The sequence below is a fragment of the Sciurus carolinensis genome, chromosome 17, assembly GCF_902686445.1.
Source record: "Sciurus carolinensis chromosome 17, mSciCar1.2, whole genome shotgun sequence".
In the NCBI taxonomy this organism is placed as follows: domain Eukaryota; kingdom Metazoa; phylum Chordata; class Mammalia; order Rodentia; family Sciuridae; genus Sciurus; species Sciurus carolinensis.
This window is the reverse complement of record NC_062229.1, coordinates 1838469-1861226: the sequence shown is the minus strand read 5'-3', so window position 1 is coordinate 1861226 and position 22758 is coordinate 1838469. Positions and strand designations below refer to the sequence as shown.

Sequence of the window (22758 nt, the reverse complement as noted above, 5' to 3'; positions counted from 1 at the left end):
AGGAGGCAGGACCCGCGGGACCAGCGGCCAGCCACCGTGGTCAGCAGCAGCCCCCCGAGCCCCCGGCTCCTCTGCTCCGCCAGGCTGCCCTGAGTGCCAGCTGCACCCCGCGGCCCCCAGAGCCCCAGCTCCCACTGGTGCCCGCAGTCTGCCATCCGGGCAGAAGCCAGGGGCCCCGTGACGCTGAGCTGAGCCCCTCCTTTCCCAGGCACCACCTCCCTGTGCAGCCAAGCCTGCTGCCCACAAGGCCCTGGACCTCCCGCCCTGGCCCCTCTCTGCCCTGTCCTCTCCCCTGGCTTCGGCCACAGGGCTCCTTGCTGAGCCTCCACCACGCCAGGCCTGGGCCTGCCCCAGGGCCTTTGCATGGCTGCGCCCCCTGCCTGGCAGGCACAGCCGCCCCTGGCTCCTCAGTGCTGGCTCCTCCTCCCCCCCGGGCAGGCCTCCTGTCCTCCTCCAGAGGGCCCTGCGCTCCTCCCTGACCACCTCGCTGCCTTGCTGGCCACTCACTGACACGAACATCACGTCTCCATCGTTCGCCCCCCTGGACTGCCCCACCGGGGCGTCCCCGAAGCTGGAGCCGTGCCCGCACACAGTTGGCACTTATCACGCGCCTTCCGCAACCCCGAGGCCGAGCCTCTCAGCCAGGGCAGGGCACTGAGGCTCGGCAGCGCAGCACCTGCTGTGGCCACGTGGGCGGCATCGCCCAGCCCTGCCCAGCCCGGGGCCTGGCGCCCACCGGTGGACACTGCCACGGGGAGGAGTGGGCAGCAGCTGCGGTCAACCATGCCACACAGCGGGGACAGCGGTGGCCCGGCCGGCAGGGCTGCACGCGGGCCGGGAGGGTCCAGGACCAGGCCCCTTTAAGAGGCTGCCTGGCCGCCGGCTGGCCCGCCTCCCTTATGTAAGTGGCCGCTGCCCTCGGGTGACCCGCTTACATAAGGAGGCGAGGACGGGCCTGTCCATCCGGCGGCAACCTGTCCCGGGCTGTCTGCGGCCGGGCTCACCTTCTGCACTCGTGCCCGGGGGACGCCGCGGCCCCCGGGCAGCTCCCCAGGCAGGACGAGCGGGGTCCCCGGCCCGTGGGTGGACGGGCCGACGCTCCCATTGCTCTGCAGGTGAAACCAAGGCCCAGAGAGGGCAGGCAAGCGGCCCGGAGCTGCAGAGTCCCCCGTGGCCTTGGCCACTCTGGGCCCCCTTGTGAAGCGGGCCTCCAGCAGGGCCTCCTCAGCGGGGCCTGGTACGCAGTCAGTGCTCAATAAGTGCCCGGCGGTGGCAGTACCCAGCCACACCAGGCTGCTCCAGCCCTCTGCCCCCAGGACCCGGCCTGGCAGCTGTGCGGCCAGAGCAGGCACGAGGCGCTCGGCTCCGCGGTGAGCCCAGGGTGCCCACTGTGTGCACGTCACGGCCCTGAGCCTCCCCAGCTGCCCAGCGAGCCCGCAGGGGACCCCCACCCAGGTGGGAAACCGAGGAACCCAAGCCCCACGTCCCTCCTCCAGGCAGCCTCCCCGTCCGTGTCCACCCCACAGGGCTGGGCGCTGGGCACCGCACGGCCCCCTCCTCCTTCGTGGTGGGCACTGGCCCTTTAAGGCAGCACACTGCTTTGGTGTGTCCCAGGGTGACCCCAAGGGGAGGGTGTGGCCAGGAACAAGGGGCCCATTCAGCTGCCCAGGCCACCTCCGGGCAGCCCACGGGCGGGGTGGGGGGCAGGAAGGCTGGCAAGGCCGGGAGGCTGGGGTGAGGAGACCGGGAGCAGCTGGCACAGAGGCCGAGGCCCAGGCAGACGGTGCCACTGGCCCCGCCGCACTTGCCGCCGGGCCCGGGTCAGGCAGGTCAAGGGTTGCGGCTGCCCCAGGCAGGCTGCAGCCCCAAGGTGCCCCTTGATCCAGCCGGGCCTGCTGCCTGTCGCCTGCACCAAAGTCCTCGAGGCCTGAAGGTGGGAACCTGGGACGCTCTGGGGAGTTCTCTGATGCCCCCAAACCCCCTTCTCCTGGGCAGCGGGCCCTGGAGTCTCCCCGACCTGGATCTGAATCCTGACCTCCTCTTAGCTGTGCAACCCTGGACCGCTGACTTTGCCTCTCTGGGCCCGGTTCCCTCATCATTAAAGGCAGTGCGTGCTAATTCCAGCCTCAGCAGGTCCCTGCGAGGGTCAAATGAGACCAGGATGAGCGAGAGGGGCCAGGCGCTGCCCGGGCCAGCCCCCCAGTGACAACCACGGCACATCCCCCATCTCCACACCCTGCCTCCCGCGGGGTGTGCGGGCTGTGGGCGAGCAGCTGCCGGTGGCCTCGTGGGAAGTCCTCCCACGGATCTGCCCGCCAGGAGGAAGCCGGCATCCGAGAGCACACGGTCAGGAAGAGGCCGCAGGCTGGCCCCAGCCCGCGGTGGGGCGCCACGGACCACGGAGGCCTCCGCTTCCCGAGTCCCCGCCCAAGGACAGCTCAGCTGGGGCGCCAGGTTCCCACAGCCCCTCACCCTGCCCGGCCCCAGCAGGACGGAGGGACAGGGAGGAGCTGGGTCTGCCCTGCCCTGCGGGTCGCCCGCTCCTGGGCAGCGTCCTCCTCCGACCCGCACCTTCTGGGTCGGCCAGAGTCCCAGCGACCCAGGGCCTGTCCCGGGCGTGCGGAAGCCCCATCCCAGGGACCCGGATACAGACCTGCCCTCGGGCTCCCCAGAGCCGACCTGGGCACCCAAGCTCCACTTCCAAGGTCCCTAGAGCTCACAGCGTCTGCCCACGGTGCCCACCGGGCTGCCACTGACCTATGTGGACGGGGCAGCTCGAGGGCAGCCCTTCCGAATGAGGTGTGCGTGGGACCCCAGCCACAAGGCTGCCCGGGTGCCCTGGCCTGGCCAAGACGTCCCAGGGCGTGGGCCCCGGAAGGCCAGGGTCTGTCCCGCAGGACCTGGGACTCCAGAGCCCCCTCCCCGCCCGGCCCAGCCCTGTCCCTCTGCCTGGTGCCCCTCCCAGTCTGCTGGGGACAGCCAGGGCTTCCACGGGGCCCCTGGGCGGCCACCTGTCCCCCTCTGGGGCCCGGTTCCCCACCTGGATACAACACCGTGTCCCCAAGTGCCCCTCCTCTGCCCCTCTTGGCTTCTGACCCACCTCTGACTTCCTGCCACACCCGGGGAAGGGCCAGGGGCTGGCCGGGCAGCTGGCAGAGGGGACGGAGATGTCCCCAGCCGCCCTCAGCCGCCCCCGTCCCCCGGCAGCCAGGCACGGGGCCAGAGTGCCAACTGCAGCCCGGCCAGCCGGCATGGCGGCCACAGGTGCAGAGCCTCCCTGCCCAGTCCTGCCGCTGCCCAGAGGCCAAGCCCCGCCCGGGGGACACGGCTGCCCAGGGCTGCCCTGGAGCCTCTGCGGCCACTTCTCAGTGCAGACCAGCCGCACAGGGTCCGCTCACCAGGGAGCCCCGCCTTCGAGCACTGGGCCGGCGAAGGCTCCTTGCTGCCCACTTCTGCTCCTTCTGCTGCTGCGGACACGGAGACCAGAGGCGCACAGGCACTTGCCTGAGGTGGCACAGCAGGCCAGCAGGCAGAGCTGGGAGCCGAACGGCAGCGGTGACGCTAAGAATCGTGCCGCCGCTCCTGCGGTACCCGGTTCCGGCACGTCACCGCAGAGGGCACGTCGCGGACCACCAGCCCGTGCGATGTCACGCCGTCACTATCAGCATTGTTAGCGAACTACAGTTTTTAAACCGGGGCAAAATGCAAACAGAATAGGGTTCCACCGCCTTCGGCCAGCGTGGGGTGCTGGTGTGGGGCCGCCCACAGGCCGGCGGGCACGGCACTGGGCACCGGCCCCTCACCTGCCCACTGCAGCCCTGTCCCGGGCTTCTTGAGGCAGGAGGCAGGACAGGGCAAGCCGGGCAGCCCGAGCCGCGTCCCTAAAAATACACCCTCAGCTGGCGTCTGGACCCTGTGCCCGCAGCCACCTTCCCTGCACAGGTGGCCGCTGTCCACCTGGCTGCCAGCTGGAGGTGCCAGGAGCCCACACACCTGCCACCAGACACCTGGTTGCCAGCGACGGCCGCTCCAGGGTCACCCGAGTCCGTCTCCTCACTGGGGTGGGACGGTGGAGAGCGGGGTGCTCAGGGTGGAGCCTCCCCTCCTGCTCCAGGGGTGAGGGCGTCCAGGAAGGAACGTGCACTTATTGAGTGCCTCAGGTGTGCTTCCCAGGGCGCTCGCTCCATCCTTGCTGCAGCGGGCACAGCTCCTACTGCCCACTTTACGGACAGTGAAACTGAGACCCCGGGACCAGAGGACGGGGCCCTCCTCCTGCCACAGGAGCCCGGAGCCTGGGCCGCGCCTCAGGGTGACTGGTCCCGAGGCTGGTCACCCGGGGCTGGTCACCCGAGGCTGGTCACCCGGGGCTGGTCACCCGGGGCTGGTCACCCGAGGCACTCAGTTGGTCCTCTTGCTCACTAACTCATCCACCACACACTGATCGGCCGAGCGCCGTGCAGAATGTGGATTCGCTGGACGGCCTCAGAGTTTTTAAATCTGGTTTTCAGAACAGGGAGTTCAGTCCTTTTCTAAAGGACCCCTGGGGGCTCACTAGAGCTTTGCCTGCAGGAACTGTGTGGCCTCAGGCAAGTGGCTGACCCTCTCTGGGCCTCTGCTTCCTTATCTGAACATGGGAGGAGGTCAGAGTCCCTTCTCCCAGGACGGTGGAGAGATTTAAAGCAGCCAAAACGCGCAGCGAGGGCTGGGTGGGGCTCAGCGGCAGCGCGCCCGCCTGCCACCAGCAGAGCTCCGGGTTCATCCCCAACATGGCAAAGAAGAAAAGAGGAAGGAGCAGCAGCAGCAGCAGCGGGCCTGGGCCTGGCCGCAGTGGGCACTGGGGACATGGCCGCTGCCCTCACCGCTGCCGGCCTTGCTGCCTGGCCGTGCCATCCAGGCAGGCTCCGGGCAGCCCAGCCCCTCCAGCAGCCTCGGGCTTCCCGGCCAGCCCACAGCGCCACGGCGGGCGACGGCTGCGGGAGGTTGGCACCGTGTGAGGCGGGAACGGGAGGCCGGCCCATGGCGGCGTCAGCAGATGGGCACCATCTGGGCTGGCAGCTGCTGGAGCGGGCGGGCCTGGCAGCCCCTCCCCCGCCCTGGCAGAGCGCCCGCCCGCGCTTCGGGTTTCTCGGGCTGCCAGAGGGGGCGGGGAGGCCCGGCTGGGCGGCGGGCCCTGGGCAGCGGCTTCCCTCTGTGCCCTGGTTCCTCAGACTCCCCACAGGCAAGGCAGAGCAGAGCTGGGCGCCCAGGGAAGCCGCACCCGGGCCCTGCCCCTGCCACAGCCTGAGAGCAGGCCCACTTCGGCTGCCTCAGGACCTTTGCATGGCTGCATCCAGCTCCCCTCTAGTCCCTGCTGGCTCCCTCCCTTCCTTCGGGCCTCACGTCAGGGTCACCCCTCCTGGGAGGCCTTCCCCAGCATGCAGCCTGGGCGCAGCCTCCCTGCCTGGTTCTCCTGTCCTTACTCCACGCCACTTCTGTCTTCCTGCTCATTTACGTTGGTTTCTCGCCCAACCGCTCGGCTCACTCTCAGAAGCACGCTGCGTGCGGGCGGCCCTCAGTGCCCCATGGTGGCTCTCGTCACCCCATCAGGCTGCCCCGGGCACACACATGTCCAGTCCTGGGAATGAGGCCCGTGGCCACTGGGGTACCAGCTGGACGCCCTGGGCTCCTGACTGCCACTAGCCATGCCCAGGGGACCTTCTCATGGTTGTCCCCACACAATCTCCAGCAGGGAGGCCCTGAGATTCCCCAGTGGGGTGCGGCCCTGTGTCCACCTGACGCCCCTGGAGAGGTGGGGCCTCCGCATCCGAGCTCGGAGTCCCTCCCGGTCTCTGTGTATCTGTCCTCTCTCGCTCTGTGGGCTCCAAGGCCCCATCCACCCCGTGCCTTGCGTCTGATGACAGAGGCGGGGTCTCCCCTCAGCATGTGGCAGGTGCCCAGCACCCCGCGCCCCTGCAGAGGCCAGTGGGCTCCCCCCACTCCCACCTCCCTGTTAGCCTCAGGGTCACAGCCACCCCCAGGACCAAGGGAAGCCAGGCCCCACACTCTGGCCGGAGCTGGGACCCCTGCAGCCCTGGGGGAAGGGAGGTGATGGACAGTCCCCTGTCATCAGGTGGACAGCTGCTGGGACTCCAGACAGTTAAGCTGGCCCAGCAGGAAGATGGGGTCCTGGCGCAGAGGCAGAGGACTGGGGTCAGTGTGGGGTCCTGCAAGGCAGCCTAGGCCTGGGGGCCAGAGCCAGCCCAGCCAGGAGAGGGCCACACCACGCTGGCCACAGGCCCACCTCTGGCTCCACCGCCTACCGCCGCCCCCTGGAGGGCGGAGCACAGGGTGGCTCCTCGTGGCCTGGCTCCTGCCCTGTGGGCATGGGACCCTGGCTGCCAGCCGGCTTCAGCCTCCCTCTCCGCCTCTGTACAATGGGCGCAAGGAGAGTCCGGCAAGGACAGGGCGCAGGAGCCGTGGGACATGCCTGCGGCCGGCGCAGGAGCTTCCCCGGGGTGGGCTCTGCAGGCCGAGGGGCTGCCCAGGGACGGACCTGGAGGAGCAAGACCACGGTCCCCGACGGCAAAGGGCACCGTGACCACGGCCGGCAGGCCCCGCCCTTACCCGCAGCCTGTCCTCGGCCACGTGAGGCGCCAGTGTCCACCTGGGCACCAGCGTCCCTCTGGCCTCTGTCTCAGAGAGGGTGGGAGGCTGCCCCAGCTCACCCGGCCCGCAGGCAGCTGAGCTGGGGGGTCCAGGCCCCTGGCCCCTGTTGAGTCGGGGCATGCAGGACGGGCAGGCAGTGGGTGAGCTGGCCAGGGGTCCCCTGGAGGTGACGGGGGCGGCTGGGAGCGAGGGAGGGCACAGCCTTGACCATCCGCAGCCCTCAGGGGCAGAGACTGACCAGACTGGCCAGCGAGGCATGGGCGCTGGATGAGGTGTCTGGAGAGGCAGGCAGGCCTGGCCTGTTGGCCGAGCTGCGGGTGGGGGGCCTGCAGGGTGGGGGAGGCGCCCAGAGATGTGCTGACCGTGCAGAAAACTCGCTTCAAAATTTTATCAGCGCAGCGCAGAGGAGGAGGGGGCGGGGCGGGCGGGATGGATGTGGTGGGAGACCAGGACCCGCATGGTAATGAGCAGGCAGCCCAAGGCCGCCCCTGCCCCTGCCCACCACAGCTGGTCACCTTGAACGGCTCTCTGCTTCTGCACCCCCACTCCAGCCCTGGAGAATTTGTTGCTAACTACTGGGGGGAGGCTGGGCAGAGGCTACGGTTGAGATCGAGGACTCAGGTCACCAGGGAGCCCTGTCCTGGTCTCTCCACTGTACGCCTGGCCACTGGACACCCCCCTTGTCCACCACTGCCTCAACAGAGCTGGGCAGCTCTGCTGTCACGTGGAGGAGGAAAGTGAGGCTGGAACAGAGGCAGGTCACACAGCCGGGAGGCCAGGCTACACCTGGAACCCGGTGGGTCTAGCTGGCAGGCGCTCAGCCACAGGCCTGCGGTGCCACGGTGGGGCACGTGCCCCCAGGCACACCTGACCGTCAGGCAGCCCCGCCCCTGCGTGCCCCAGCCTGGCCACCCGAGGAGTCTCCGCTGACCCCCACTGACCCCTCCAGATAGGCCAGTGCTCAAACTGCCATGCCCATGATCTTGGGGAATTTCCTGCAGCGTCACTGAGCTAGGGACCCAGATGAGCTCCATTTTACAGACGGGAAACTGAGGCTCATAGCCAGGAAGCGGCAGGACCCTGCCCGCCACAGGGTCTGGCGTGCACACCCCACCTGCAACCCCTGCCCAGGCTGCCTGCCCGCCTGGGTGCCCGGCATGCATGCGCCTGGCCATCACACAGACGCTCGGCCACACCTCTTCTCCGGAAGCTGCCATGGATGTCCCTGCAAACCATGACGCCTCAGGGTTGGGCATCTGCCCGCAGAGCCAACCAACACCACCTGGGAGGGCTGGCGTGGGCACACTCGGGACACAGAGCCCTCACTCAGCCAAAGCCCCCTGGTGCCCAGCTGCCCTCTCAGCCGGGATGGTGACCCTGGCCACTGGGGCAGCCTGAGAGATAACCAGGGGCCACAACAGCAAGCCCAGGATCTGGCCTTCCCCAGAGGCCCAAGATGGCCTTGCCACCTCCACGCCTGTCTGACCCTCCAGGACAGAGCCATGGGAGACCTTCGACTGCCACCTCTGGGTTGTGGCAGTGACTCTGCCTCCCCGCTCAGACTTTCCTGCGCCACATCTCCCCCCAGGCCCCCAGGGCCCCCGTCCGATCCCTCGACCCAGTGTGGGCGGCCTCCTCTCGGACTCGCTGTCCACTCTCCCGCTGGAGGCCTCGCCGGGTCTGCCTCCGCTCTCAGACTCTACAGCCCCCTGGCCCCTTGGCCCCCTGGAGCCCCCGGCGCAAGCCGCCCCGCCCCGGCTCCCGCAGGGCGCCCGGTCTGCGCAGGCGCCGTGGCCGCTCACCTCGCTCGCGCACGAAGTAGGCCAGGTAGAGGTCGAGCTCCTTCACCGCCACGCCGATGTGGTGCGGCTGCACGCAGAGCACCGGGTGGCCGCACTGCGCCGCCTTCACCAGGCGCTCGCCGTCCGTGCTCTCCAACGGGATGCCCTTGAACAGGATGACCATGACCAGGTCCAGCCGCCCACACCTTGTCGGCCTGGCGCAGGCAGTCGATGCGCCGCATCTTGCCCTTCTGGTCGGGGTTGGAGAGCACGCAGCCCGGCGCCTTCTTGCCGGTGATGGCCAGCACGAAGTCCTCGCGGCACTCGGGCCGGATGTCCTTGCGCAGCTTGGCCAGCAGCCGCGACGCCCACTTCTGCTTCACCTCGGCCTTCTCGCCCAGCAGCTCGTCCTTCACCGCGCGCTCCTCGTCCTTGGACATGCGCTTCTCGTGCTTCTTGAAGTACTTGCGCTTCCGCGCCTGCAGGTTGAACCAGGTGTAGGCGAAGGCGCGGACGTGCGGCAGCAGCGCCTCGATGAACGGGTGGAACTCATCCTGCGGGGAGAGGCCACAGGTCAGCCGGCGGAGCCCGCGGGACGGCACCTACCCGAGGGCCGAGCCGCGGGCCCGTCGGCGGGCCACGCGCCCCCACGAACGAGATGCCCGCCACGGACGTGGCCACGCCCAGGGAGCCTGATTTACCGCAGTCCCGGCCCTCCGCGCTGGGCCGCAGCCTGCGAGCCCCTGCCCCAGACCGTGAGCGTCTGGGTCCTCAGATGCCTGGAGCAGGGCCTAGCAAACAGCAGTGCTCGCTGAGCCGGGAAGACCAGGCTCGGGCCTCGTCTCAGGCCACTGCTGGGCAGGGAGCGCCGGCGGCGCGCGGGGATTTGAGGGCTGCCTCTGCAGCTCTGGCATCGAGAACTCCGGCGGGGAGCCCGCATGCGCACACAGCCCCGCACAGGCAAGGGCATGAGGGGTCGGGAGGGCGCTGGTCCCTGCCCAGCCCCAGCCAGGGGCCAGGAGGACTCAGGCCCATAGAGGCCAGGAATCCAGACGCAGCCCGCTAGTCCCCTGGGGCGATCAGGAGGGGAGATCCCTGGCAGGGCCTCTACTTCTCCCGACCCTCCTTCCATGAACCCACTGTGCAGACGAGGGAACGGAGGCCAGAGAGGCGGGAGCTGAGCCATCCAGGCTCCGAGTTGGGGAGAGGGACCTGGGCGCGGCCCCTCTACCTCTCTCCCTGGAAGACCCAGCCCAGAGATGCAAAAGCAGAAGCCATGGCTTGTGCCCACTGCCCCATCCACCCAGTCCCAGGGGACGGTTAGCCAGCCAAGATGCCCAGCATGCAGCTGAGCAAGGGTCAGCCACGGGGGACTGCACCTGCAGCCCCAGCCCCTGTGGGCCCTCTGAGAGCACCCAGGGCCGTGGGGGCTCGAGGTCACGACACCACTGTTCAGAGTCCAGTGAAGGCCGGGCCTGGTCCTCGCCTTGCAGTGGGAGCCCAGGCAGGAAGAAGAGGCAGAGGAGCCGCTTCCTCCCGTCCAGCGCCTCCGCAGGAGTACGAGCCCCGCTGTGCTCCGGGCCCACAGCATGGTCAAGGTGCTGCCCACTCTTAACCTGCGGCTGCTCTCATTATTTTCGTTGCCTCTGACCTCCCAGGAGGCAGGGAAAGCCCAGAGCTCTGCTGCCCGCGGCCTGATGGGGAGACGCAGCCCAGAGAGGGCGGGAGCCGGGAGCCAGGGCTTGCTTCCTGGGGGGCTGCGCCTGTCCCACCTGCAGGCCCACTGGGAGTCCCAGCTCCTCTGGGACCACCCTGGCTGCAGGGTGCCGGAGGGAGTGGGACGTCAGATTTCGTCTATCACCAAGGCTCCCAAAATAGCCTCCCGCCTGGTGAGACCAGGGCGGGGCAGGACGGGCTTGGCTGGTGCCAGCTCAGCTCCCCTCTCCAACGTCCCCAGAAGTGAGTCACCATGACAGCTGTGGCCAGGACTGGACCTTCGGGCCCTTTCCCACTGCCCCTCCTCCCCCACGCTGACCAGCTGAGGCCAAGGGAGGATGGCACCACCCACCCTGTCCCGCCTCTCGGGGTTTTCCCGAGTCTGGATGCCAGGAGACATCTGAGACCCAGAGATGGGGAGCTTTTTGTCCAGGGTCACACAGCTGGTCAGCAGAGCCGGGACCAGAGCCCAGGCCATCTGGCCAGAGAAGAGGTGGGGGATGGGTGGAGGCACAGGTCACTGCCTGTGGAGGGGCCCAGGTGAGCGGAGGCCGGGACAGCGGCACGCAGGCGGCCCGACAAGCGGTGCAGGAGGGCGCGGTCCTGTCCCTGGACCCCCTTTCTGGAGCCCCCTCCCCTGGGCTCCTCCTCCCCGGGGCCCGCCCAGCTCCTGCCCCTCCACCCTCCTGGGAGAGGTGCCAGGGAGGCGGGCAGGGGTGGGGGCCCACGTCACAGTGACCCCAGCTGGTCAGGGAGGCAGGAAGACAAACAGCCTGTAACTGGGTCAGGGACCTGCTTGCCCGATGCTCCCTCTCTGCCCATGTGGGAGGTCAGACCAGGTGAGGGGCAGGGCCAGTCACCCTCTTGGTCCCCAGAGACCTACAACAACTGGGGCCTCGTCCCTAGCCCCGTGGACGCCCTTACAGGCTGAGGCGCAGGGGACAGCAGGTGGGCCGAGGGGCCTCCCACGGGCAGCCCTGCTCCCACTCCCCAGGGCTCTCCACGCCCGGACCCATGGACCTGGGTCTCAGCCCAGCTTGGGACCCTCCTCTCCAGCCGGGGCCCAAGCCCAGGGAAGGAGGCTGTGGCCCAGGAGCCAGGTCCCCTCGATGGGCCTCTTTCATCCTGACAGCCGGAGGAGGGGCCGCAGCTGGGGTGCAGGGGTGCTGCCCTGCTCCGGAACTCGGGAGGCAAGGTGGCCCAGGCAGGGACGGGCCTCTCCCAGAAACTGGGACTTCGCTGGCATCGCAGGGCAGCAGGCCGGCGGGAGGCTCGGTCTCCGACCTTGGTGCCCTGTGTGAGCCCTCCCACACCCCTGTGCACCCGAAGCCTTGCCCCGCGTCCTCCCTGGACGGTGTCTCGGGTCGCAGACTGCACCACGGCAGGCTTCCTGTTCACACCCGGGCCCGACAGCGCCACGGTCAGAGTCTGTGACCTTGGATGATCCTTCCCTCAAGCTCAGCGCGTCAGAGCTCATGACAGTGGACCCTAGGAACTGAGTGGGCACCTACTGTGTGCCCTCCCATGTGGTGCTGGGGCACGATGTGCTCGGGCTCAGCGGGATCCTGGTGGGGCGGGGTGGATGCTCAGCACCTGACGGGTGTGCCGCGACCTCAGGCGAGCAGAGACAACAAGGCCTCTGAAGAGGCCAGGGCAGGGAGTCCAGGGGCGGGTAGGTGGGACCCAGGAGGTCTTCTGCAGAAGGGGACACCGGAATGAAGACCTGAACCATGGCAATCCAGGTTAAGGGTTTCAGGTGGAGAAAGCCCATGCAAAGGCCCTGGGGCCTGACTGAGCCTGGAGGCAGCAGGGGACCTGGGTGGCTAGAGCAGGGGGAGAAGGAAAGGTGGAGGGGCAGGTGGTTGTTTAGGGCCCTGGGGGGCAACAGGAAAGAGTCTGGGTGAGTCCACAGAGGGAGACCCCTGCCAAAGCAGCTCTGGATCTCCCCCACCCACCTCTGAACCGCAGTGTCCCTGGAGGAGGATGAGGCTGAGCCTCCGCGTTGTCAGTTCTGGAATGAGGCTCACACCACCCAGTCAAGAGACCAAGGCGGTCAGTGTGAAGTCACCCCCAATGTCACACAAGCCACCGGGAGCACAGCAGGGAACCCCAGACCCACTCCTGGGCCCCCTGAGCACACAGTGTGGCCCCTCGGCTGGGTCTCCAGCCACACGGGCTGACCCGTCACCCCTCTGCACATCCAGTTCATGGCTGTGTCCACCTGGGTCTGACGAAGGGCTGGGAGGGGAGACCGGGGTGTCTGGGGGTCACCCTGCCTCTCTCCCCAGGCCCAAGCTTGGGTCATGCTCAGCAGAGGGACAGAGCGCAGTGGCAGAGGGGCAGGGAAGGTGCTGAATGGGGGAGCACGTGACGACTGTTAGTCCAGCAACGGCCGCAGGGCTGCAGCTCTTATGTGGCACCTGCTGGGTGCCAGGCACCGTCCTGGGAGGGACCTGAGCAAAGTACCTCGTGTTCCACTCGACGTGGGTGAAACAGGCTCAGGAAGGCCAGAGTCCCTGCTCTCGACCAGCAGGTCTGTCCTTCATTCAGGAGGCATTTATTGAACACCTACTGTGTGCCAGGCCCTGCACCAAACACTCAAGTGTCCAAGCTCCCTGAGCCCTCGGGCTGCCCTGGAGTGGAGGCCCAGGGCCACCTTCACCAGCTGGACGGCGATGAATCAGTCTGGGGCCCTTGGGGCTGAGGTCATGTCCCCAGAGTTGCAGAACTGGGGACAAGGACAACTGGATTCCAAGCATCCTGAGCAAGACCTCCACGTGCACCTGAAGGACACCCTGGGTCTGTGTCCGGCGCCCCCGTCGGGGCCGTGCCCTGCGTGCCAGGGCTGCGCACGCGTGGGTGCGTGGTGTGGGGGGGTGGGCTGTGCACTCTCAGCTGCGGGGTCTGCGTCTCGGGGTGGGGGTGACGCACACCGGGTGCTGCTGGGCCAGAGGGGGGCTGGGACGTGGTGGTGTTTCCCATCTATTTAGTGCAAGACAGGGAGGGAGGCGGCCCTGGCAGGAAGAGGGAGCGGGAGGGAGCGGGAGGCGGGAGAGAACGCTGACTCGCCAGAATCTCAGCTTCGTGATTTACAGGGCGCCTGGCCCTGGCTCCCGCAGAGGGCGGGGAGGCAGAGGGAGACACAGACAGGGAGACCGAGAGGCTGTGATGTCGAGGAGGGAGGCGGCCTCTGTGGGCCTGGGGGGCACAGAGGGAGCCCCCACCTGCCCAGGCCAAACAGCCCCCAATCCTGGCCCCACCACCGTGCTGTGCCACCCTGGGCAGGCCCTGACTTCTCTGAGTCTTGGTCCCTCCCCCAGCTCCGAGGTGCTGGGGTTCCTGGGCCCTGCAGGAGACCCCGATGCCCCTCCAGAACCCTCCCTGGGCTGGACCACTGCCTCCTGCCTCCCCACCCCACCTGCCACTCAGGACGAGGGGCCCCTTCACGGAAGGCCTACTAACCCGCCGGCGGGGCTCTCTCCAGCCTCAGTTTCCACGCTGGAGAAATGGCCGTGGAAAGAGGGAGGCCAAGAGGCGTGAGGGAGAGCGAGGGCGGGAGAACAAATGAGGGAGGGACTGGCCGGAGGTGGCCCAGGCCCAGCAGGGCCGGGGAATCCTCGAGCTGGGCAGGGCAGCCAACAGGGATTTGGCCCCAAACCGGAGTAACTAACGTGGAGGTGGCGGCGGCGGGCGGGAGGCCACCTTCCCGCCAGCAGGATTTATGGAAATAACGGCTCCGCAGTTCCTCTTAAGAGTAAAAGTGAAAAGGCGTTTGAGTCACCGCGGAGACCGGGACGGGCTCCCAGAATCCTCCTGGGCTGCCCGCTGCAGCCCCACTCCCCCCGCAGGCGGCAGGCACGGTGGCACAGCGCGGGCTGGCACCAGGCACTGCCCCCGCCCCCCGCAGGCCTGGGCTCCCCAGAAGGATCCGGGTCGGATGGGCTAAAAGGGAGCTATTTTCGGTTGGGCTCAGGTTGTGAAATTAGCCATGTAAGAGACCCAAAGAGAGACAGGGCGGGCAGAGACGCAGACAGGAGGGGAGAGGAGACAGGAGAGATGGAGAGAGACCACAGGAGAGACGTGGGAACAGGTTAAGCCCGGGAAGCCAGAGAGCCAGGCGGGGCCCTGCTGAGTCCCCACGGAGCCGCAGGCGGATAGGCTGAGCCGCTCCAGGGAGCCAGCGCTGCACCAGAACTGCAGAGACCCAGAACGGCCCAGCCTCCTCCTCAGGGCAGGGGGCTGACAAGGGCGGAATCGCAGGGGAGCCCCTGAGTGGGGACAGCCCTGGCCTGGCATCTCTGTCCTCTGTGTCCCCATCTCTGCCTCCTGCACTCAGACCTGGCTCTTTCTGAGCCCCTGGACTGTTAGGTTTTCACCCAGAGCCCCCTGGCCGACCTGCATCCTGCTCCTGGGGAAACTGAGGCCACGTCAGCACAGCCAGTTCTCTGAGGCAAAGCCAGGCTACGCCCCCTCTCCCCCCGGCAGCAGCGGGACGCAGCCCTGTCCCTGGACCAGCTGGACGGGGAATTCCATGGCTGCGGGCCCCGGAACGGCCTCCCCTGGCTGGCCCTCCAGCCACCGCCAGCCATAAACTAGGGAGGGCAGGCAGAGGGTGGGAGGCCAGGCACCACGACAAGCACAGAGGCTTCAAAGCCTGCCCAAGGTCACACAGCAGGCCCAACTGAAACCCTCCCTCGTTGGGGAGCGTCCAGGAGACACCTGCTCCAGCAGCCCTCCTCTCCAAAAGCTGCTCAGGCGAAAGAGGGGCAGGGGCTCATCCAAGGTCACCAGAGATCACAGGAGGTCCAAGGGCCCCTCCCCATTTCCCACCTTCCCTGTGGAGTCGCCTCAGTGGCAGCTGGAGGGTCAGTGAGAAGCGGCACCCTGAATGGGCCCTCCAGAAGCATGCACGGGGACCCTGGGCCTGGACCCTCCAGGAGCAGAGACAGGGCTTCCACACACTCCCCGCAGGCTCCCGCCCTGCGGCCCTCCAGACTGGGCTGCTCTCCTGCACCTGCCTTAGTCTCATGTCACCTTGGGGAAACTGAGGCCTGAACTCTGTTGGCCTAAAACCGCACAGCAAAATTGGAGGGGCGGGTTACTGAGCTGGAAAGCACGGGTCCTGGGGAGCTGGGAAGGCAGTGGGGGGGGGGGCAGAGTCCCCTGGCAGTGGCCTGGGACAGGCCCGGGGCAGTCTGGGAGTGCGGCCAGGGGTGAGAAGCTAAGGGAGGGGCAGGGGCAGGTGCCGGGCTGGCGAGGGCGCACAGCGCCGCAGTGCCCGGGCCAGACCCTGACGCCCGGCCTCCCTGCTGCTCCCAGCCGCTCCGCTCTGGCAGCTCAATAATTCAGAATCGATGCGGCGAAAATACCGGGAGGGTGCTGGGGGTGGGGCAGCGGGGCCGGCCGGGACGTACAGAGCACCCTCCCCGCCCCCGCGCTCCAACTTCGGCGCCCCCTCCCCCTCCGCGCACAACGTGGGCCAATAATGGGGGGAAAGGCGCCCGAGGGCTGCGGTGGCGGGTCACCACCTGGGCCGGGGGAGGACGGGAGCACGCAGAACTGGGGAGGCCCCGCGTCCAGCTGGGACCCCTGGATTCCTCCCGTGGGCAGCCGGGGCTCCCCCTCCCGACCCGCCGAGTGCGGGGGAGCGCGCCCCAGCGGAGTGCGGGAGGACCAGGCTGCAGCCCCAGCCCGGCGTCCAGGAGCGCCGGAGGTCTGGAGCGGGTGGGGGCGGGCGAGGCGGGAGTCCCGGGTAGGGGTCCAGGGTGGGGGTCTCCGGCCCACTGGATCCTCCGACCCTCCACCGGACCCGGGCCCCGTGGAGGGTGCACCCGGGCCGGCGGCGGGAGGGACGCGCGCCTTTTTCGACCCGCCGCCTCGCTTCCAAACTCCCGAGCCGGGCCGCGGGGGGCGCGGGGCCGGGGGCGCGGGCTGGGGGCGCGTACCTGGGTTCAGGCAGAGCGGGGACGAATACATCCCGGGCGCGGCGGGAGGCGCAGGGCGGCCGGAAGCGGGCGCGCGGAACTTACTGAGTCATTTTTCCAGCCCCCCCGCGGCGCTCGCTCGCCGCCTCCCGCGGCCGCTCCCTCCTCCCTCCGCTCCCTCTCTCCAGCGCCGCCTCCCCGGTTCCTCTGTCCGTCTCTCTTCCTTTCCTGCCCCCCTCCGCTCCCTGTCTCTGTCCCTCCTCCCTCTGGCAGCCTCTCATCTCCCTCCCCCCCAATTTCTCTCTCCTCCCACCGCGAACCTCCCACTTCTCCACATCCAACTTTCAAAGAAACGAGGGAAAAAGAGCGCGAGCGAGGAAGACCCCCCCACGTCCCACGAGCCCCCAGCCTTGCCAGAATCACCAGTCCCCCACCCGGGAATGGGACCGCTGCCCGGGACCCACCGACCCCGACCGCAGCGGGTCCCCTGGGGCTGCCCACCCGGTCCAGCGGGAAGGTCGGGCCGGGGGTGGTGGACCCCAGGGGGCAGAGGTGGATGCGTACCCCCGCCCGTCCCGAGCTGGCCGGGGAAGTTGCAGGAAACGAGCCAAGGCGGGCGGGGGGGGGGGAGGGAAAGAACGAAGAAGTGACCGTGCGCAGAGGCCGGCGGGAGCGCGCCTTTCGCCTTAAAGATGTACGACTGTACGGACACACCGCAGGGCGCCCGGCGGGGGGTTCCCAGGACACCCGCTCTCCCTCCTGCCCCCAAGATCCAGACACGGGCTGCAGTTTCGGGGCTGGAGAGGCTTGGAAACGACGCCCCCCATCTTTTGGCCAGAGAGCCTCCACTACAGAGGGACCTCCAGGAATCTGTTCCCGCTCAGCCAGTGCCAAAGGGGCGGGGGCAACTGGCCGCGCCCGTGTTGCTCCGCAGACCCAGAATGAAGGTGTCCAGGCAGGACTTCAGCTTGCCAGATGAACCCTCAAAGCCTCAAACCCGCCCCCGCCCCCGTGTCCAGCCCCACCAGAGAGCCCATTTCACAGCCTGAGAAAATAAGGCACAGTGAGCATGGCTTGGAAGCAGGCCACCTGGCCCCAGAACCCACATTCTTAGAGCGATGCTGCTCTCCCTCTGCAACAGAGGCACAGGCCTCATCCCCAGAGGGCGCCCCCAGGGTGCCTAAGGCCAGCTGGCCTCCCCAGGCTCCTATCCTCCCAGCCTGGTCAGAGGCTCCTGCATCTCTCACTTCACCTCAGATATCCTCCCACCGCAGGGCTAAGAGTGCCCACCCCCTGGTGCGTCTGCATAAGAACAGCAGCACAACAGAGCCTTGACCTTTGTCAGAAGCCCACCTTGGAAAGCCTGGCCCATCTGACCCATCTCAGCGTGCCCCAGGTTCTCCCAGCCCGGGGCCAGGCAGGGTGCCTGCAGCCGTGTTCTCCTGTGGCAGCGACGAGGCTCAGGGTTGGGGCTGCTGGGTGGAAGGTGGCAGGAACCCACAGCCCCTTCCCTCTTCGAACAGTGCTTAGCACATCCTGAGCGCTCCATAGGTTTTTTTAACTTACTGTGCAGTTGAAGGGGGGGCCCTTAAAACCCCAAGGTGATGGGGATCCAAGTGGGCAACCTAAGGCAGTATTTTTATTAAAACACGCCACAGACGCAAACAGGGTAAGCCTCAGATGCACAGTCCCTGAAACGCTGAAGTCAGCCCCAGAACACCTCCCCGCTCCCCGCGCCTCGCCCCAGCTTCACCCTGGCAGTTTAGGCTCCTTTAGGCAGGAGGGCTCCTCCTGAAGGTAAGGCTTGGGGCGCACAGACGGCCCTTTTGAAGCCTCGGCCTCCTCATCTGTGAAGGGCAATGATGGCGGCCACACCTCGGGCAGCGGACAGCGGGGCAGCGGGGCTGGCTGCAGTCCAGGCAACGTGACGGAGGAGGTGCGAACACTCCTGGTGGTGGGGTGGGGGCAGGTGCAGAGGCCCCTGCCACGTTCCCAGCCTGCCCGCTGCCTGCACTAGGTATGATGTAGGGCGCCTGGGCTGGGTCTCCTCCGGCCAGCAGCCTAACTCCTCCTGCCTTAGTTTCCCCCTCTGTGAAATGGGTGATGACAGTTCCCACCCCTCTGGCTGTGGGTAAATCAGCGAATGCCCAGTCCATGGTTACAGCAAGTGCCCAGCCTGTGGTGGTTTAAGAAAGCAGTTGGCTGATTTGGACGTGTGTGGAGGACAGGAGGGGACACATGATTTACCTCGGTGTGGCTCCTTTGTTGAAAACGAAAATGCCCCTCGCCCCTGGACCTTCCTGTAATTGTCCCAGATACAGGTGCACAAAGAAGGACTCCCCCAACCCTAATGCTAGTGTGCCAGTCATTGGGGCACTGCCTCCATGCCCACCTCCGCGGGACGGGCCTGGTGATTCTGGCATAGGTACCGGCCAGAATACTATGCAGCTGGATAAAGAGCTGGGCTCCTCAGTGGGCCACCTGGCGGAGGCAAGAAGCAAGTCAGAGCATCATGCTGTGAACATCTGGGGGGCATTCTGGGTGCTGTAGGGCATGGAGCAGTATCCCTGGCCGCCGCCCATGCCACGAGCACCTCTCCTCCAGCTGGACATCAGAAATGTCCCCAGACGTTGCCAAATGCACTCTAGAGCAGAACCAACCCTGGTGAGACCCAGTGGTGCAGACCAGCAAGGAAACTCAAAAACCTCCTTGCGAACTTTTAACAGAATGCACGAACTTTTAACAGAATGCACGCGTAGCCCTATGACAACACACAGTACCCTTTATGAGAACGCAAATGTATCCTTGGTGTAACTGCCAGGGAACTTAGGAGAGCGCGCATGGGGCTTGGGGTTGTCCTCGACTTGCAGTGCCGGGTGGAAGACAGCCTGGCTCTAGGGGAGTGGTCGCCACCAGCGCACCCCAGGCCCACGGGGGTCCTGCTGCCGTGCGCAACTGCTCAGACTGAGCTGGGGTGGCAGCTGGTCTCACTCTTGGGGCTAAAAACACAAAGCTCTGCAGTTTTACTTTGGATACTTCTTATCCTCTTCAGACATTCCAAGGGCTCGTGTAATTAAGAAACAAACTAAATGCTAGACAGCAGAGGGCCAGTCAGAGCAGCTCAAGAGAGGCCCACGGGACCCTTGCAGCGGTCCCACAGGGCGGTGCCCACCAGGCATGCACCTGCTGACCATGCCACCTCTCCCCTACCCTTGCAGGGGGGTCCCTGGGGGATCCATCTTACAGATGAGAAACAGGCTCTAGGAGCAAATGTTAGGGTCTCGCCTCTCGGGTCAGGAGAGAGAACGCTGGGGCGGATGCTGGGCTGCTACACATGCACACAACAGCAGAGACAAACACTCACACAGGCTGATCCAGACACTGTCACACCGAGACACAGACTAGACCAGCAGACCCACACACTAAAGGCAACTCTCCAGACCTGGCCTCAAATACCACCCTGAGCAGAGCAGAGTCGCAGGCTCCCCCAGACCCAGGCAGGACACAGGCACACACGACAACCTACAACTCCACAACATGACTCTTCTTAACCCTGCCCCCAAAGTGCACCACAACCTGACGCAGGGAGACCGGGTCAGTCACAGGCCACACGACCACACATCCTACCAGGTGGAAGCCCCATGGTGTTCACACAGGCACAGGGCCAGAGACACGCCAACACACACACACACCCACTCTGCTCCTCACTCAGGACTATCCCACTAACTCCTCCTGGGCTGTGCAAGGGACACCAGGGACAGGGGCAGGAGTGGAGGGTGCTGCGCCCACGTGTGTCCATCTCCCTGTGTGAACTTGAGTGTGTGTACCTGCATGTATGCAGCTTTGCGCACGCGCACGGGGCGGGCAGCCGCTGCCTGGCTCTGAATGTGCCTCCATACGTGTGCACGGGGGCAGGTGAAGCCCAGGGAAGAGCTCGCGGCAGACCTGGGTGTGTCTGACCGCAGGAGCCCATGGGACAGTGGGGCGGGGGCGAGACCCTGAGTGCAGGGGAGTGGGCGTGGGACCCTGCTGTGTGTGTGTGTATGTGTGTGTGTGTGTGTGTGTGTGATTGTGGGGCTACTTTTCTCCCCTTCCCAAACAGTCCCCAATGGGATGGGGTTTCAAAGAAAAAAAGCTGAGGCTCTGGCCTGGCCTTGAGGCTTTTATATTTAGAAAATTATATAAAACGCGCTGGGTGGGGGGGGGGTGCGGCGTGGCTTCCCCGGGCGAGGGCAAGAACTCAGCCCCGCTCTGCTTCCTCTGGTCCACCCAGGGAAAGTGCTGGAGGCAGGCGTGGGGGCGGGTCCTGGCGCCACTCGGGTCTCCCCCAGCACAGGGCTAAGGGGTCTGCTTGGTCACCCCCTGGGTCTGTCCTAGCCCCAGCCTCTGCAACCGCCCTGCCCCCAGGGACCTCCACAAGCCGCAGAGGGAGGAGGAACCCCCACCGCCCCCGCCCCCTCGGGGCAGGTCCCCGCGCACGCGCAGCCCCTGGGTGATCGCGTCCCGGCGCCACCTCGCGCCCGAACCTCAAGCCGGGACCACTTTGGGCCCAGCGGATGGGGGAACCCTGAGGCTGGGGGAACTGAAGGGGTCGGACCGGGTGAGATGAGGGAAAGCGCTTTGCAAAGGCAGAGGAAGAGCATGCCGCCGCCCCCAGCAGCCCTGGATGCAGGAAAAAAGGAACGGGCGGGGGGGGGGGGGGCTATCCCCAGGGACACTCAGCGCCGGAGTCACACGTACACAGCGACACCCTACTGTCCCCTGGGACGCAGCTACTCGACAGTTTCCCACTCACCCACAATACTCTCACCCCACAACCGCCACACACATGGGGACACCCCACGGTCACACGCCACGGTCACCCAGGGACACATGGCCCCAGGAACACACACAGTTTCACAAGACCGTCCCGCTGGGACGCCCGGCACAGTCGCTGAGTTACCCAGACGCACAAGCTGTCCCGTAGCCACACAAAGCTCTGACACACACACACGGAACACATAACACACGTGGATACGCACACATGGATGCATAACGCAGAGAACCCGACGCGTCGCGACCCGAGGACCCACGGACAGGTACCGGACCACTCAGCCGCACAGACCGCGGACGCTCCCACGGATTCATGGGCTGACGGGTTCGGGAACCTAGGAGCCCCCCAAACACCCCTCCGAGATACGGATGCTACAGAGCCCGCGGACAGAACACCGGGACCCCCAAGTGCAGTCACTGCCGCTCCCGGCCTGGGGCGCTCCTGGCGAAGACCTAAGGATCCCCCGGGGCTGGGACCCCACGCGCGCCGCAGAGGGACACGGGTCAGCAGGGGGCGGGGTCCGGGCGGCGCGAGGGCAGGCCCGGCGGCTGGCCCTGCGCGGCGCCGAGCGCGGCCGCCCGCCGGGCTCCAAGTTCAAGGCGCCCGGCAGCGGCCGCGGCGCGCTCTCCGCCCCTCTCCGCAGCGGCCATTTTCCGCTAGCTGGCGCGCCTCGCTCGCCCGGGCCGGGGCACCCCGCTGGGGCCGCCGCGACCCCCGGCCCGCACGGCCAGGACCGGCGCCCCCTCCTCCGCCTTGGCTCCCCCGCCCGCTGCGCGCCTGAGGGTCGCGCACCAGGGCCGCGCCCTCCGCCTCGGGTCTGGCCGGGGAGGGGGCGAGGGACCGGCGGGGGGGCCTTCTCCCCGGAGCCCCGCCCTCCCCGCCAACTCCGCGGCGCCCGCGAAGGGCCCCCCACTTGGGGTCCCCCGCTGCGCCCCGCGCGCCAGCTCCGCCCCCTGCGGGGGGGATCGGCGGGCGGGGGTCCGGCGGCGACGGGCAAGCGGGGAGGGGGTCCCCGCATCGAGACCCTCCTCCGGGCGGCCCCTGCCTCCTGCCCCCCCAGACCTTGCAACTTTCGCCCGGAGCCCACGCACCACCCCAAAAAGTCCCCGGGCGAAAACGAAAGTGGGGGCGGCGACGTACCATGGCGCTGCTGCGAGGAGGCGAGGCCGGCGCCGGAGCGAGCGCGCTCGGTCCCCGGCGAGGGGGGGCCGGAGGCGGCGGGAGGAGGCGGCGAGGGAGGGCGCGCGGGGGAGGGCGCGAGCGCGCGAGGGAGGGGGCGCGCCGCGCCCGCCCCCCCGGCCCGCAGGACCCTCCCCTCGGCCCGCCCTCCCCCCGGTCCCGCGCGCGGCCCGCGCTCAGGCTGCTCCCCGCGCCGGCTCTGGCTGCGGCGTCTGGTAATGTGGCTGCATCCCCCGCTCGGCCGGGCCAGCGCACAGGGAGGCCCAGCAAGCGGCCGCGGCGGCGGGTCGCGGGGCCCCGGCCCGGTTCGCTGCGGAGAGAGGATCCACCTTCGCCGCGGCGCGCGCGCGCTCGCGGGCACACACACACACACACACACACACACACACTCGCAGGAGACTCGGGGATACACGCGGCCGGCCTCCTTGACTCCGACACGGATACACACCGCGCTCAAGGCGCCTGAAGTGTGTTACGGACACAGCCTGGGGTGTCACCCGGACACGCGGGGACCCCGGCTCACAGCCGGCGGGATGTCGCGGACACGCACCTCCTACAGGCTGCCACACACACAGACGCACGCCCCCAGGCTGCGGGTTGTCACCTAGGGACTCACAGACCGACAGTCACCGACAGACAGACCTAGACTTGACCCACACACCGACCCCCTAGACCCCTCCCCCAGCTGCCCTGCCCTGGA

General features: G+C 67.7%; 1 protein-coding gene across 1 annotated transcript in view; it reads right to left on the bottom strand.

The window, feature by feature from the left end:
• The window catches only part of Nfic (nuclear factor I C), a 50845-nt gene extending 28449 nt beyond the window's left edge, over positions 1-22396 (bottom strand). The window contains 3 exon segments of the mRNA XM_047531970.1: positions 8448-8625; positions 8627-8980; positions 22020-22396. Coding sequence (XP_047387926.1) covers positions 8448-8625; positions 8627-8980; positions 22020-22022 — 535 coding nt within the window. The 5' untranslated portion in view covers positions 22023-22396.
• Between the last annotated feature and the right edge of the window lie 362 nt (positions 22397-22758).